Source organism: Coccinella septempunctata, chromosome 6 (genome assembly GCF_907165205.1).
Source record: "Coccinella septempunctata chromosome 6, icCocSept1.1, whole genome shotgun sequence".
In the NCBI taxonomy this organism is placed as follows: Eukaryota; Metazoa; Arthropoda; class Insecta; order Coleoptera; family Coccinellidae; genus Coccinella; species Coccinella septempunctata.
In genome coordinates this window covers 18,682,645-18,700,477 of record NC_058194.1, presented here as the reverse complement: position 1 = coordinate 18,700,477, position 17,833 = coordinate 18,682,645, and the positions used below count along the sequence as shown (strand labels likewise).

General features: G+C 34.2%; 1 protein-coding gene across 11 annotated transcripts in view; it reads left to right on the top strand.

The window, feature by feature from the left end:
* Positions 1–17,833, top strand: part of LOC123314988 (tropomodulin-1) — a 62,382-nt gene that overhangs the window by 32,287 nt on the left and 12,262 nt on the right. For 3 of the 11 annotated variants that reach the window (XM_044900496.1, XM_044900498.1, XM_044900497.1), the window contains exons 2-7: positions 12,024–12,176; positions 12,756–12,923; positions 13,005–13,128; positions 13,209–13,429; positions 14,320–14,571; positions 15,098–15,245. In XM_044900496.1, coding sequence (XP_044756431.1) covers positions 12,024–12,176; positions 12,756–12,923; positions 13,005–13,128; positions 13,209–13,429; positions 14,320–14,571; positions 15,098–15,245 — 1,066 coding nt within the window. Of the gene's footprint in view, positions 1–10,190; positions 10,197–11,662; positions 11,821–11,858; positions 11,878–12,023; positions 12,177–12,463; positions 12,613–12,755; positions 12,924–13,004; positions 13,129–13,208; positions 13,430–14,319; positions 14,572–15,097; positions 15,246–15,738; positions 15,833–16,306; positions 16,385–17,833 lie in introns of those variants that run through there. The other 8 variants (XM_044900495.1, XR_006537890.1, XR_006537889.1 and 5 more) reach the window with 6 other exon arrangements.

Genomic DNA, 17,833 nt, shown 5'->3' with positions numbered 1-17,833 from the left:
CGTTCCCTTATTCTTACCTATTTTTATTGTTTCCATAACTTCTTTTCATTCTGCCCTAAATTAGCTGACACTTTCTTCGACGGTTGAAATGTACAACAAAGCATATTTCACTACAAACATTCCTTCCGATCTTGAGCTCTTTTTTACAGGGTGTGAAAAATAGTTGCGAAAAAATTTAGGGGTTGATTACTTGTCAAAAATTAGGGTGAGTCTTTCATATAATATTTTTTTGCTCATATACAGCTCCAGAAACATTAATTTTTCAATTGTATAGTATGAATAAGGAAAACATTTACTTGCGAAACAAATTGTAGAGGTGGCTTTCTCAATCGGACCAAAAGCTCTAAGGATTTTTGTACCTTCATTTGTGCAACGAATTTTTGCAAAAGCCTAGAGGACTAGAGATGGTCAGGCATATTTTTCATTTATTCTTCAACTTCTATTGTGGAAACGACAATTGTGAATAATTCATAGAGTTGTCCATTTTTTTGGATTCCAATCCGAAACTCTATTTTTTTTAAATTATAAACCGAAATTCAGCAGATAGATAATAATATTTCTGCCAATAATCTGCAAGTGGCCTTCCCTGTAAAACAAGCCCAAATTATTTCTCAGCCTTCTGTCGGTTCATTCCTGTGGACGTAGGGGTTATTAATCATCGTTTAAGATTTATTCTCTTCCAGCTATTTCCAGTGCCAATTGTGTCCCGTTCAAATAAAAAGCGCATATTGTTCATGACCCATACAATGCTGAAAGGAGCATCGCCGTTTCCGCTTTGTGATTGAATGAGGTCGGTTTATACCATCTAAAAATAGGCTTCATGCGTATTCTCGCCTCACCTGTTTCCTTTCGCAAGGTGCGAACAGGTTATTGTACCGAAAAACACTGAATTTATAAGAAAATCGTCTGATGAACCTTCAAACAACCTACAGTACAACCACACAAAGTTTACAAATACAGTGCCAGCTCATCATGACTCACTCGAGACAAAATAGTCTGATCTAATGAAAAATAGAAATGGCCAGTAAAGAGATTGCAAATAGCTGGATAAATGATTCATTGAGTAAACTACAAGCTCAAGGATATGCTGAATTTTCGTAGAGGGAACAGTTGATTTTGAGATGATCCCTGATTTTCACGTGTTTCTGCGGTTTTTTTTTTGTTATTTTTTATTTATGCTGAACTTGAGTTATGAATCATTTTTTATTTCTTCCCTTTCCTGATGCAAATTTATCCGAATGTAATGCTTTTGAAACTTTGGATATGAGAATTCCATCTGAGTTCCATTGTTTTCAAAAAATCCGAAGTCTGATAAAAAACTTCTGCACCTAATCAAAATCTATTGGATATGAATTTATGAAATAAAGTTAAGAAATCGAGTACCATCTACCAACAGCCAATCTGAATCTGAATCATCTTGTTTTCACTTGAATTTTAACTTTTTTGCGAAGAGCACTATTATGGCGCCAAATAATGTGAATATGGATAACTGAATTTTTTTTCGAAATTATGGACTGAATATTGAAACATAAATGAGTACTGTATCTAAAGGTAAACTTCAGGTCGCTAAAAAAAAGAATTTCTGTGACATTACTGGTAGTATTATGGTTATGCCCAGAAAGTCGATTAGTTGTGTGGTAAAGGGGAAAATGAATCTATATTCCAGTCACCTTGAAACAAATTATGTGGAGGAGAGAGATTGTTGTAACACTACGAAATATATTCACCGACAAATTTTACTAATTCTGTACGCCCAGAACATGTGATTTCATTTTATAAGAATGATTCGTGGAAAATGAACGATTGTTCTGCATATAGCGGTCTTGGCAGTTTATTTTCCATTTAATCGTAGTCTGTTGGCAACTTTCCTTGGGAATAACAACATTTTATTGAAAATGATTTGAGAATTGTGAATGAGATCAACGACTTTCTTTGTGTTACGAAATCGAATGGAATACATAATTGCATAAATTATTCAAATTGGAGAATTTTCCACTACATAATTATATTCACCATCTTATTAGGAGCGGTTTAAGGGAGAGAGACAACATCCCCTAACTACTATTTGCACACCAAACTGAATAGAAAGATATAAAACCTACTCACGAATGTCAATGCAGAACTCTTTGAAAATTATATAACTTAAATGGACCACAAATATTTGTGATCCTTGAATCTTGATTGAATCTCATTCAATAAAAAATCGAAATGGTTTGCAAAATGGCGAAGGCGCAGTGATTGTTCAAATTCGATAGAATGAATATTACCCACGAAAGAAGTAAGTTGCTCTATTTAAGGATATAAAAGAAGTTTCAGTAGTATTTGCAATTAATTTAAACAATCAAATTATGCAAACTTTACTGCCTAATTCACATAATAAAAGTAACACTGCAATTTTTTTCATACAGAGAAATTTTCAGATTCCTGTGAGTACAAAAATTTTCAAACTCATTTATTTACCTCTAATTTAATTTATACTCATTCATTCATGAATGGGAATAAAATCAGGTTAGCACCTACTAAAGTAATCACAGGTAGGAAAACGAAAAAATTTCATTGTATTGAAAAGGAATGATTTGTAATTTCGAAAATGAAAGCACAATGAACTTTTATACCTAAATAATAAATAGAAAAATATGAAAGAAAATCATGAACAGGTTGACCAGCTACAGAATTTGCAGAAATTTCCTATTAAGGTACGCCTTTGGAAGGCTTATCAGTTGTAGACATCATTCTACAGAGCCTGGTCTTTCTACTAGTACAAAACGTGCAATCGGTGCAATTCATTTTTCCCTAGCTCTTGTACAGTTACAGAGCTGCCATTCAATGCCATCGTCCACCCTTTTCCTGTACATTAAATTTGAATTGTTATAGTTTGCAATTTGTGTGATTCATCATTTATTTTTATTATATTATGGAATTAAACTCACTTACCTAATAACTGTTAATAGTGCAGTGTGTTTCTCGTGAACAGGTCACTGGATTTTTTGACTCGCTCACAAAATTGAAAAGTGGACCATGGTAGTATTTTTCAAAGGCTATCCAAATGTACTATTGAGGAAACTATCGAGCAAAAACAAAAAAAAAATTCTCCAGAATTGAATGGTTTTCAAAACCAAATGATATTCGAATCTGCGCTATTTATTTTTTCTTTTGAAAAATGGGCTTTATCGTATATTGACTTTCCATACTTAAGTTCAATTTACGATAGCGTATTGGGATAGCACGTGAGAAGTACTATCATATTGAATCTTTTCTTTTTAATTTTGGCCAATAAATAAGTCTGGCATGTTTATAGTGATCACAATGAAGGAACTTCAAGATATGGGTGAAATTTTGTGTTAGGAGAAGATTAATCACATCAATGAAAAACAATATTTCGATAACTGAAAATTAAAATTTTTTAAGGATTTTAAGGATCATTCCGAGTTCGAGTTGGAAAAAATGATAAAAGGAAAAGGTGTTTTTTTCGAAATGTATTATTCAAGCAGAAATATTGCTTTTAGATCGATATTGAATGAATGAAAAATCCCTGAATTCAAATGAAATTATGATTGTTGTGTGTACCTACATCGAATAGGTACACATAAATGTAACAGGTTCAATGCCTGTCCAAACAGACGAACAATGGACGTCCTAATTATTCTTGGACGATGGCTTTGATCCATGATCCAGTTTGAGCGACAGTAGTAGTTGCAAAACATTCGTTCAAAGGAATTCAATTTATGCCCATGTCAATGATCCGAATAGAATGGACTCTTTACCCACACCAGAGTCGTATTTCTATTTAAATACGTAACTATTTTTTCCCTTTGAAATCTGCCCATCACTTCCTGAGTTTATTTCTAATTTGTCTCTATTCACATACCGTATAAGTGGGACCAATCGAAATTTTTATTTGCTTAGTGACGAGATTTTAACAGGCAGCTGATTAACGACCTGCGTAAAAATAAAAAGGCTTTGGCGTATAACATCATAATTTGGCGTGGAAAAAGTACAAGTATTTCATGCACAACCGACTTTTATGTGCAGAATGGCATGGATCATAAAGATCTTCTCAAGTTTATTTTCGAAAAGGTAAATTTCCCGAAGTAGGTGCCTAGATGGAAAAATATCTTGGAGTGTTAAAATTGCCAAAATGCTCTTCTTGTTTTTAATAGGATTTTGTAGATAGGTACGTTAAACCTTTGACTGTTCCACCACTTCAATACTCAATGTTTATACGTGAAACAATGTAGATACTAAACTGAGGATTTATTATGTTTGAAATAGAATGTAAAATGTTTGTGACTCTGAGCAATAAAGTTCATTAGACTTTCTCTGTTGATCCACCATCTTGAAAAAATCTATATACATATTTTTTAAGTGATACTATCTAGCTCTCAAACCATATATTGTGTAGAAGAATTGTGGAAAATATTCTTGTAGTGATCAATTGAAGGAAAAAAAAATTGAATATACTAGTTTTCCTCGAAACCCATGATTTTTCAATTTAATCGAATCTTAGAACATAGAATATCTATATTCTATATTCTAAGAATCGAATATGGTTTTTTGAAATATCACAATATCATCGATCATCTTGTAAAACATGACAACAGATCTCAGATAAGCGAGCATCGACCCTTCAGTTCGATCACAAGTTTGAATTCCCAGTGGTTCAATTTATATTGAAATTCAGTTCTGAGAACAATTGGAGTAGGTATGATTGGTCTCTTGCTACCCACTGAGAAAATATTGCAGGTCTTGAATTCACAATGGAAAAAGATGCGACAGTGGATATATTTATTTCCTTGTTCCAGTTTCTCGTTCTCGAACTGTCGTTTCGTGTTCCAATAGCTTTTATTGATAGGGAGAAATGGCGCTTCTATTTAAAACGCCAGACAAACGCTTTTAAGTGCTCTTCTTCATGAGTCTTTTTACGGTGGAATTCTAAGTGTTCTTGTGCATTTCCATTTGGGTATTTGTCACCCTTCTACCTGTCATATCCGGGAGACGTAAGCTCTCCGTTCATCTTTATAAATAATAAGACATCCAAAAAATTCAAATCAATCTGACCAAAATAAAGTTCATTTGACGTAGATATGCAATTTTCGGGGGCCCTATGCTTTATTGGTTTTCATTTGAATTTCCTGACCACCTATTTCAGATTTACTTATCAATTTTCTTGGCCGACCGTTTCAAATTTTCAAAAAAAAATGAGGATCATGCGATGGATCGTTGACAGAATACAGATTTATTTCGATATTGGAGCTGGGGTTTTATAGGGCTTTCGGAAAGGAACAAAAAGGCATCTGAAAATACCATAGTTCATACCAAGAACTACGAAATTCATCAATTTTGCTCGGCCGACCATTTAAACTTTCGAAAAAAAAATTACGAACTATGCTCTCAATAGTAAAAAAAACAATTGTCCATTTTGAACCTTGGTGCTCTGGGTCTAGACGGGGCTCTCAGAATAAAAAGAATTTTTTTTGGGGATATTTCATCCATCCTTCTATCCTCCACTCGATTCATCAATTCTCTTGGCCGGCCATCTTAAACTGTCAAAAAAATGACGAACATGTGCTCGATCGTAGACTGAACAACATTTTGAACCTTGTTTCTAATGCTCTAGGGCTCTTACGAGGATATATTGAAAAATTCTTAGCCTAAGATCAAAAAAAATTTCAATGTCAAAATATTTTATTACTCAACATATTCACCTGTTAAATGAATACATTTATTACAGCGAACCTGCAACGTCTCAAGACCTTTAAAAAAAAATATTTCTTCTTGCTCTGCAAACCAGACCTTCACAGCTTTTATAACCTCCTCGTGAAAAAAAATTTACGTCCTTTTAAACTTTTTTTCAGTTGACGAAAGAGATGATAGTCGGATGGAGCCAAATCTGGTGAATAAGGGGGGTGTTCTAGTAATTCAAACCCTAAATCACGAATTTTTTGCATGGCAACATGAGATTTGCGTGCAGGGACGTTGTCCTGCAAAAACTAAAACACCTTTGGATAGCTTTTCGCTTCTTTTCTCTTTAATTTTTTCCCGTAGAGTGGACAGTAATGTCGAATAGTAGGTAATCTCCGGTTATTGTTCTACCCTTATCCAAAAAATCAATCATGATTACTCCATGGCAATCCCAAAAAACTGAAGCAAGGACGTTTCCAGCAGATTTTTGGACACGAAACTTCTTAGGTCTTGGAGAACCAGAGTGTCGCCATTCCATTGATCGTTGCTTCTTTTCTGGATCTTAGAAATTTACCCAAGTCTCATCCATAGTAACAATTTGGTTTAAGAAGTCTACATCGTTTTCAAATCGAGCACAGATAGAACGCGAGCTTCTACCCTTGCATGCTTTTGGTCAACATTGAAACATTTAGGGATCCATTTTGCATCAATTTTTCTCATTCTCACTGATATTCGCTTAAGCACTGATAAAACAACCGAACAAAATAAAAAACTGAAAAAGACGAACTTTTCACCACTTTTCCTGGAAGAATTTTCAATGTGAGCTACCGAATACTGACTCGATTCGCAATTTGTTTTCAAGAAATAGTAGAGTTGTAGGTACTCACATAAGTCAGTAAATTCTCAAAGTCTTACTCCACATTATTAATTCATTTAAGATGTCAATAAGGAACATGTTTCGGACACATATGAGTCCATGTTCAGTCACTACAAAGGATCTCATTTCATCGGAAGAAGAATTTTGTTATTTTCTTTTGGCGCTTCTTCTTCTGATGAAATGAAATCCTTTGTAGTGGCTGAAGATGGACTCATATGTGTCCAAACATGTTCCTTATTGACACATCTTAAATGGACCCTTAAGAGTCCATCTTCAGCCACTAATACAAAGGATTTCATTTCATCAGAAGAAGAATTTTGTTATTTTCTGTTGGCGCTTCTTCTTCTGATGCAAGGAAATCCTTTGTAGTGGCTGAAGTGCTGAAGATAGACTCTTATGGGTCCATTCAAGATGTGTCAATAAGAAACATGTTTCGGACACATATGAGTCCATCTTCAGGCATTACAAAGGGTTTCATTTCATCAGAAGAAGAATTTTGTTTTTTTTATATTGGGCTTCTTCTGATGAAATGAGATCCTTTGTAGTGGTTGAAGATGTTCTCTTATGGGTCCGAAACCAGTTGCTTTCTAACATCCTAACTGAATAAATAATGTGCATGAGAATTTTTTGACTTATGTATGTTCAAGAATGGGACAAGTCTACAGTCCCTGGCCATATTATTAGACGCATTGATTCGATTCAAAATCTCAATATTGAATTATTAAATTGAATGTATATGTTACATATACTCCATCTGTAAATGGTTTTCACACATAATATATCATATTGGATAAAAAATATTGATTTATTGATGATTAAACATGAAATTCTAATATTTTGCTGAGCCACCCTGTGTAGCTATGAGAGCTTCATACTATCAAAGCAGAATTGTTCGGTTTGCTGCATTCGAAGATAATGATTTCATATGTGGATTATCGAAATAACGTCCGAACCTGCAGAATGCAAGACGTCGACTGGAAGACATAGTACTGATTCATACTTAAGTATTAATACTACAACATCAAAAACAAATGCCAAATAGAACAATTTAATGAGGGTCGTAGATAAAACTGACATTCTGTGGAAATGAAATTCAAATATTCTGCTTTTTCCTCGGGCAATACCAGTAAATATAAAAAAAATTCTCAGTGCGTCTAATAAACTGGCCAGGGACTGTATGTACTCTATATTGTTCAATTTACTTACCCAGCCATATTTTGAACTCATATTTCTCCTAGAAAAGAAACCCTTCGAAAATTCTTAATAGAAAAAAATCATCGATATCAGTAATACGGTGACGTGATGAATAGTCGTTCTTGAAGCTGGTAGATTAGGGACCCATATCTGTAAGGTTGTAGAGTGGATCTTACTTCAATATTTCATAATTTAAAAGAGGCTGGATTCAAGATAATATTCGAAATAAGAAATATGAGTAGATCAAATCAAAGATCTATCAAAATTTCATTAATTTATGAATAAATATCGGTTTCGCCTGAAAGACATCGTCCAGATTTCGGCGTAGGTCATGGACGCGAGCAGGCGTTCCCCTGGAAAAGGGAAGGCCAGTGGCCGGAGGATCTGTCTATCTGCGGCACTATAAATAATCGAATTTCGGGCCCCCCCGTTCGCCAAGTATAGAGCTTTGGAGGCCTGCCAGAGCCGGAGATGTTCCGGTCCCAGACCGCTCCACTCGATTATACACTTCAAACTTGAAATTTTGTTTTTGCCACCCACGCCTCCTGACCTTGGATTTTATGGACGCTTAATTCCAAGTATCGCGAAAATCTCTTCTAAGTGGTATATCAATTTTAAAGTAACTAATTCAGATGGGACAAATTAAACACAAATTCGATTTTCACATGTCAGAAATTTGTCCACCAACCCATTATTCGATCACTCTCATTCGTTACAGGTTGTTCAGTCAGTGTGTTCAGTGTTCTCGCTTAAGGGTGACTGCTCTCTAGAAGTTGATTCTACAAATTCTACTTATTGGCCATATAATTTTTCATTGAAATGGCCATAACGCCCTTAAATTTAGAAACACCGTTAGAGAGATGATTATAATTATTTTCTTTCAGATGGGTCTAACGACGCTCTAAATAATTGGGTTTTCCCATAAATAAGCACTTAGGTATAAATACCGACTATCCTGGAAATTTAACATTTTTTATCTTCAAACGTTATTTTCACCCTTACTAGCGTCGGTAAAATAATGTGGGTTAAACTTTTGGGACCCTGGAAACTTGGTTTTCCTGAAAAAGAACGCGAGCATTTTTTGAGGTCAAATTTACCCTACGCTCTCTACAGCCTGCTGCAAGTTGCTGTTTCAAATTTTAACATGGTTTTCACCTATTACTTTGGAATGGATAAGTCAGCACCGGCCTTTAGGTGCCTATAGATTACTCTGACGTGACGTGGGACCATTTCATAATGCGCATGATTCAAAAATCTAACATACGATTTTGCGCGGGAGCGTTCAAATTGCTCTGACGTGATGAGGGAATGCAACATTTAACTCTAAAAGAATCTTCCTTTAGAGTTCAATGGAATTCAAGTCCCCCGTCACGTTACAACGGTTTGAACGCTTCCACACAAAACCTTATATTCGATTTGTTGATCATGTGCATTACGACGTGGTCCCACGTCACGTCAGAGTAATCTGCAAGCACCTTTAGCACCATGGGCATCCTCTGCAAGAATGTTTTTCGACAATTTTTCCAAAACATCATTGAATAAATTTGTTTCGGTGATACGAGGAGCACCAGGAAATAAGAAGGAATATACGTAAATCATCAACAGCCTACATTACCACTTTTACCAGTGACATATTATGTGAAACCTGAAAACTTTCGCCTCATATTCGTATTGTGGTTGAGTCAATAATAATTGAGGTAACAACCGATAATTCTCGAAAAATTGAAATTTTGCGTTCGAAAAATTTGCTTTCATCATCTAAAAAGGTAGGTATTCAGATTTAAAAATTCACCTATGATATGACAATTTCGACTTCAAATTGTGCTTAACCATTGCATGAGTATTCAACAGCTTTAATACTGGAAGATTGAACCAAAAAGTACAGTTTAAGAAAAAGCAAAAAAAAAGATGTTCGAATTTGTTACTCAAATCTAGATAAATGTTTATAAAGTTATGAAGTAATTTTATCTAATCTTATATGATCATCCAAAGAATTGTTAATTGATTGCAGCGTATATATATCGGAAACTTTTTAATATCACAATTTCCATGTATTGGATGTGAAAGTGGGAAACTAGGTATGTTAAAATACGCTGCTCAAAAATTGAAGTAGAAGACCGAGGGAAACTTCCTTTTGGCACTTCAATCAAATTTTCAGTATTGCTGCATATGTGGAGAGGCGTATGTTTGCCTAAGATACACACAAAAAATATGGTTCTCATTACATGACTTACTTGAAAAATTACAGAAACTCATTTTTGTAGGCGTATGATATTTTTTTGTAGACCGCATGTGTGATAAAGGACTATTAGTACTCATCTGGCATTATGTAGTATCAATTGTGGATTAATTCATTAATTGTCACGAGTTTAACATGGGTTTGGAAGCTGTCCAACCTGAACATTTTTCATGTTGGTTAAACCAAGGCTTAACTGAAGAAGAAGTTACTAACCGTCTCCGGGTTTTGCAAAGTGTAGTCGGTAGACCGTGAAATTGCAATCATATTAGTGGCAGCGAGTACATGTACACATGGGGTTTGAAGAGCAAGAGCTACAACCATCGCACAAGATCTTCTAATACGGTTAACTTCTCGATGAAGTCCCTTCTTCACAGAATCCTGAGTTGAAAGCACTTTCTCGTTTACTACCGATGGGATAGTTTCTGGTCAAACCATAAGAAATAGCTTGCATAGCTTCAATTTGAGGACAAGAAGATCCAGGCACCGCAACATTTGTTGATTTCGTATTAGTGGTTGTTATGTATCTGAATTGATTTGGCTTATTATTCACCTCTACCTTTAATCTTGCTAGCGTTATCCATTTTATGAATTCTGGCATTATTTAGTTTATGCATAATGATAACGCTGTCGTTTCTAAGTACAAACTCACAAAAGGGGGTACTTAAAAACGCTTGTATGAGAACATGGTGAAAGTCGAAAGCGTTTAAAAAGCGCTAACGCTTGGTTTAAAATGAAGATTTCTTCAAAGTCTATTGCAAATGGAGTTTATGAGGCTTCGTTTACATAATCACTTATCCCCAAAGTCCGCCTTTGTTTATTGGCAACCAATATTATGCCAGAGTGTGTGTGCAATATAGTATTAATATTAAAATATTACATATACATACATAAAGTTTCAATATTTTTGAAGCTGATTATAGACCTCAAAATAAGTAAAAAATTTCATATGAACATGGGTCTGCAAATGAGCCATTTTGGCGATAGAAGCGATTTTCCTTTTTCAAATTAAATACTATCGTGACCAACTACTATATTCGATTTATTTTAATCTTTAAGATGTCTTGTTTACTGAATGTTTATCTGTTGTCTAGCGCTGACTACTGTTTGACCGAACTAAAACACGGGTGGGTCACGCTGGGTGAATTTTATATGGCCAAAATTTATAAATGTGTGTGTAGTGGGGTTTTGGAAATGGAAAACTTGGGTGAAAAATATGGACATAATTCCTAAAAAAGGTTTTATTTCCAAAACAACAGACTAAAGTATAATCAATTATCTATCTGAAACAAAAATAGTCATTTTATCACTCACACACACATCACCCCTGTGTGAACCACCCCTGGGGAAACAACGATTATGAGGGACAATTATAACATATGGACGTCGTGACCCACCATCGGGACACGACGGAAAATGGTCAAAAACTTGAAAAACAAACAAGTTCATCATAAAAAAAGGTTATATTCATATTTAAAATGAATATACGTAATTTAACAAGAAAAGTGAAATAACGTCCAAACAGGTCCCTCAGCGAATCTCTCCATGTCGCGAACGTGTTAAATTGAAAGAGATATAAAATTTTTCTAATAGGGTCTTTTTTAGTCTGCGGGATTCCCCGGGTATGGAACATAGCCCACGATTAGTCCAGAAATGAACATAGCCTACCACACCCCTATCACTTTGATCTACAATGTCACTCGTATGTCAGAATAAACGTCATATCAATTATCGATTGTTGATAAGTGTAATAAATCATTCAATTTTCAATTGTGTGGGTGATAAAGTAGCTTATTATTCGTTTTAGTGGCTTCATTTTCAAGGAATTTAGGTCAGTAGTTTGAATATCGTTAAGTGTATAGAAACAATATCTTCTACAATAATTTAGGTATTCTCAGAATATTCTTGATATGAAAAAAACCTCCATAGGAATTTGGATACCATTAAAATTTTCTCGTATAAACTCTAACCACATACGTGCTGTGTTTTCAATAAGTTTCCTCCCAATTAAATCATCTGTCTTCTCCATTTCAGACGTCTTCAACAACCAAAACAACCACCATGACAACACCTGCCAAGTTATATGGCAAAGATCTTAGTGAATATGAAGAAATTGATGTTGATGATCTTCTGAATAAACTAACTGCTGAAGAAATAAATATTTTGGCTAAAGAAGTTGACCCAGACGTAAGTACTACGAAATTACCTATTAGAGGTTATGTCTAATGAGTACAATCATATCCTAATGAAGGATTTTCAACTAAGACCATACCCATAGATTTTTTCAACTTCTATCTTACTCATTAGAAAAAAGTAACTGATAACAGATAAGGCCGTGTACATTAGCAAATATTCAAAAGTGGAGTATTTTGACTCGTTTCCTATGTATTATGTTCCATATCATACGTAAAATACTTCCTGGATACCCATTTAAATACATCTATTCAAATGGGAGTACATTAACCTCTGTCTAAACCACTTTTTATTTGACTCTGAAATATTGGCAATCAGCCTGATGTAAACATTGCTAAGGATAAATGTTAAATCCCTTCTCAGTTATTAGTTCTATTATAGTGTGAAAGATAGCAAGCAGTCACAGTTGTATTTAAATCCTTGAATTATGGTATGTAAGTGAGAAAAATATTATGGCTGTAAAAACCTTGTATTGAGTTTGGATAGGATATTCTGTGTAGATACAATATAATGTTGATTATCCATGCGATCTAAAAAACAGTAATTTATTGTTAACATGGCGATATTTTTTAGGATTCATTTCTACCTCCTTCCCAAAGATGTAGTTATGATTGTGAAAAAGATCCAACAGGACCACTGAATAGGAAACAGTTGATAGAACATATAAATAAACAGGCGATTGAAACCCCTGATAAACCTGAACTCAAACCATATGTTCCTGGTACTGTTAGAGGAAAAAAAGTATGTTATCTCATTGGTGAATTAAATTCATATGAAGAATTTTTCAACACTGGAAATTTTGAGGCAACTATTTAATTTCAGTGGATTCCACCTCCTCAACCCATAAAAGAACAAGAAGCCGATGAACAAATAGCCATTGATTTGGGTGATGAATATGAGCAAGCTCTATCGAGCGCTACTCAGGATGAAATTATTGATCTAGCTGGTAGGTATTTTTATACTTGTGCATACTGGCATTTCATCAACTACTCTTAATAAACAACTAATCACTTGGATGTTTTGTAGCTATTCTTGGTTTTCATTCAATGATGAATCAAGATCAGTATCATGCATCATTATTGAACAAGGGTCAGCCTGTTGGTTTGGGATGGGATGGTATAACCAAAGCAACAAAACAAAAAATATTTCCCATGGAACCACCAAATCCAAATGATCCTGATGAGACAATACAGAAGGTAGAGGATGATGAGCCAAAGTACATTGATCTCAACTGGAACAATATTAAGGTTTGTTTCGTTTATAAATAATATTTTGTATACTCAATTTAAGAACAATTGACATCAAAGCAGGGCTTGAAAGTCCAGTTGCAGCTAAATATCTGAGTAGATGTGGCTTATACTTGATGAAAATTCATTATTGAACTTGAAGCAGAAGCATATGATTTTCACTAACATGAGTTGTTAAACTATGACATGTGTTTCGCTGCCACACTAACATTTTCTTCATACTTACCTTCACCACCTGAAGATGCTACTGTGATAGAGAAACACATGTCATTAAATATGTTATTGAAAATCATATAATTCTGTTTTAGCTCAAAATGTGGTCACAAAAGGTCATTAAATACCTATCAGGTTCAAGTGTGAATCTACCATCCAGGAACTCACCAAATGCATTTTATCAAATTCGCCCCATCTTTTTGTGAAATAACCGTTTAACTCGATTCTGACTCTATTTTCGGTACCCAGTTGAGAATATTAACCGTCTGGGACCAGAATTCACAAAAAAAAAATTTATTAAAAGAGCTTATGACCTATTATGTGTGAATCTGTATACTGACCAACGTTTAAGTTCTTTTTAATTATATCAATTTTGAATGCTGATTAATATGCTCTGAATTTGAATATTTCTTCTTTTCAAAAACTTTTCAAGGTTTTATTTATGTATTCCAGTTCTCTGATTGTAACTTCAGGAATTATTGACGATTTTTTGTGACCATATTTTGAGCTGTGTCTGGACTTTCAATGCCTACTGGGATGTCGATCATTCTTAAATGGACTTCAGTATATTTTCTTCAGCTCTCAAAGGATGAAAAATCATTTTTTGACAGTGTTTAATATAATGATAGATAGGCTTGAGTACAGAGTGATTTCACATTACATGTACTTGTTTTCAGAATATATCTAATGACAAATTTGACAAGCTCTTCAGAGCTTTGGAAAAGAATACCCATTTGGAGACTTTGTCCTTAGCTAATACTGGTATGACTGATCGAGAAGCAGAGAAGTTAGCTGAATTATTGGAGAAAAATGACACAATTAGAGTAGTTAATGTAGAAACTAATCTCATCTCACCAAACGGCATTGTTAGATTGATAAAGTCTCTGTTGAAATTGAAAAGTGTTGAAGAATTCAGAGCCACAAATCAGGTATGTATGAATTGGAATGACATAAAGAATAGTAAAAAATTTTGAGTTATCACTGAAATATTTCATTTATTTGGTTTGTGATCACAAGTTCAATTTTATGCGTGAGATATTACAGTTTTTCGTAGTGAGCTTAATTTTCATTTTAGGTTTGTGGACCAGCAATTTTCGATTTTGATAAAAAAATTTCGGCTGAATTGTGCTTGACTTGAGCTTTCAATTTTTTCTCTATACCTTAGGGTTCTCAAGATATACGAAAACACGAAAGTGCTGCTTTAGTTTTTTTCTTTTGTGATTCTCCGGAAAATCGAGAATCAAGAAAACATTCATTGCACATATCAACGCGAATTTTCTAAAAAAAACAAAAGTGTTGTGCTAACTTGTTTCTTCATTTTCGATTTTCCGGGCAATTTAAGGGGTATTCGCGAAAATGCACCTTTTCCAAAATCTAAAAATGCTGTGCCAACTTCAAACACATGTATAGTTTGTCTCATAAAAATGAGTTAATATGTGATATCTCTCCCCTCAGAGGTCACAAGTTCTTGGCAACAAAATAGAGATGGAAATAACACAGCTTATCGAGAAGAATCCAACTCTTTTGAGGTTGGGTTTGCATTTAGAGTACAACGATGCCCGTCATCGTATCGCCACACATTTACAACGCAATATTGATACAAGTAAGTGTATTGTTTTTATAGATTTATACTCCATATTCAGGATTCCTCTGGATGACGATGACTACATCCTTCATTAATGATACATTGTGGTGGTAGTTTCATATGTTGAACATTTTACACAGTTATATTTATTATTATTATTTATTTATTAAGTTTTTATTTTCGTTATTTTTCTTTCCACCAAAACTATTGTTTTTATTTTGCCTTGCTTTTATTTTTGCTTTTTTGCAGTTTTCAGTTCTTATTGGTCATCTTTTTTTTTGCACACAGCCTTCCAATTTTCAGTGAGTGGAGCTACGGTCATTTTTTCATAATCTACTCTGAATTCATAACAGTGATTGTTGTGTATAATTGAAGCTATTATTGGCGTACGAAGTTTATTTGTTTCATCGAAATGGTTATTGTTATGAATTATTGAGTAAATGCAAGTATTGAAATATGAAATTGATGGTCAGACTTCCCTTTGAAATAGATTTTGATACATATTTTGTAGATCGTCGAATGGTTAAAGCTAATTATCAAATAACAATTGATTCAGCTGGGAAGGCAATAAAAATTGCACAGACGGCATAATACGACACTCTGTCGTGAGTACTTGTGAAGTGTCCCCCTGAGTTCTTTCAGTCCCGCTATATTCACATTTTACCACTCGAGAAAAATATAACTTTTTATCTATATTTTTAGTGAATTTTTCCATATACTTTTTCCTTTGTTTTCCAACTCTCTCTCAAGGATTAAATGGTGAAAATAGTTGATTTGGAAGAACTTCAAAATTGTGATGTGGTGGTGATGTTGCTTTATGTTGAAGGGTTTATTGTTCTTGTAAAATTTGCATGAAATCGTCAAGCAACATTGAAAAATAATGTTGGTTACACAATTACATCAACAAAATCTCACAACATCACATTTTCTCCAGTAAGTATAAGATTCTGAACTTCAACCTGATGCTGATAATTGCACAGTATTTGTTTCTCAGGTGAAGACAATGATCAATTTCATATTTTTTCATAGAAAAAAATATTTTTGTATTTTTACTATTTATTTTATTTCTTTTTGTATAGTCCGAAAAGACTTGACACTGCGACTGCAGTTCAGATTCTTTAAACATCGGAAAACACCATTGATCAAATAGATTAAAGGTACCAATTGTGTCTTCACACTTCTCTCTGATAAACTGACTTTTATGTATATTTAGCTTATTAACTTGAATGCTGATATCTTATTTAATCGATTACAGGAAGTGATTCTAGTGCTATTAAAAACGGCTTTCAGAATTTTATGCATTAATTGGTTTTATAGTTTATATGAATTAGCACAGCATAAACTGACTTCTGCGATACCTTTGTTAATTTGTAGAAGAGTTTTTCAATTCTTAAATATTTAAATTCAGATGTTGCAAAGTATTAACATTTTCGGAGAACATGAAGATTTTTAGGGCGTTCATTATGACGCAAACTTCCTAATGTACCAAGATATCAAGGAAATGAAAAGATAATGAACTTACCTAAAGTCCCAGAGGCTTTCATTGGCTGAGAAATCTGGTGGAAGAGAAGAAGCCTTGGCCTGCCAAGGCTGAATACATTTACTCCCATCTGAAACACTTTACTTCTCTAAAAATCTATAATATTCATCCTCATAGAAATGACTGGAAGAATGACGCTGATTTATTAGAAAGTTCACAAAAGAACAATAACTTTTACATTTACCTCGAAAAATTGTGACGATACAGTCGGTACTGCTATATCTGGGTAATAATTGAATTGAGGAAGAAATTAGAAAATACCTCTCTTCGAAAAACGGGCACGCCAAATGTTACTAACAAATCGAATGAAACTGTCGAGTGCAGTTCACCCTCCGCGAGGAAAGGATCGGAAATTCACGATCGTTTTATAATACGATAACGCCATATGTAAAATTAATTATTTTGAGCATTTCTAGAGGCTTGAAAGAGTCTTTTGAAGGCAGTGCTTCTTTTGAACGGCAAAACGATTTCAATACGCGTAAGACAATTAACAATATTCCACGAAACACAACTGCTTGATTATTTGAGTGACAATATCGAAATAAAATTTAGAAATTTCAAGACCTAGCATTATAATTCAGAGAAATAATAAAAATATACTATCACTGCCACTATAACATTGATCGAAATCTGTTTAATATCTTTTTTGTTCCTTAAATAATGTAAATTTTCACGACAGAAAAGTAATCGAATCCTTCAATATGTAAGTGTATTTTAGAACTTCGTTCCTTCAGAATGTCAGAATCGTGTTCCTAACTATGCGGTCGTTTCCGCAAAGCCGCCTATGTGACAAAATGAACTCGTTCCATCTTCCAAACTCGCGAAAGGACTCGAACAACTCGTAAAAACTGAATTTGCAACAAGGAAGACGGATTTTGCGGCCCAGGAAGCGGCAAATTCTATCGGAATCGTTTGATTATTCACGCGAACCGAGAGGACAGGAGAATTCGTCTCTTTGAGTTATTGCGGTCCTCGAGAGCAGCAGCGGACTGCATTTTATCATTGGTTCCTATATGTGAGGGATAGAAACTTTCTCAGTTCGAATGTATTCCGGAAATAAAGCTTC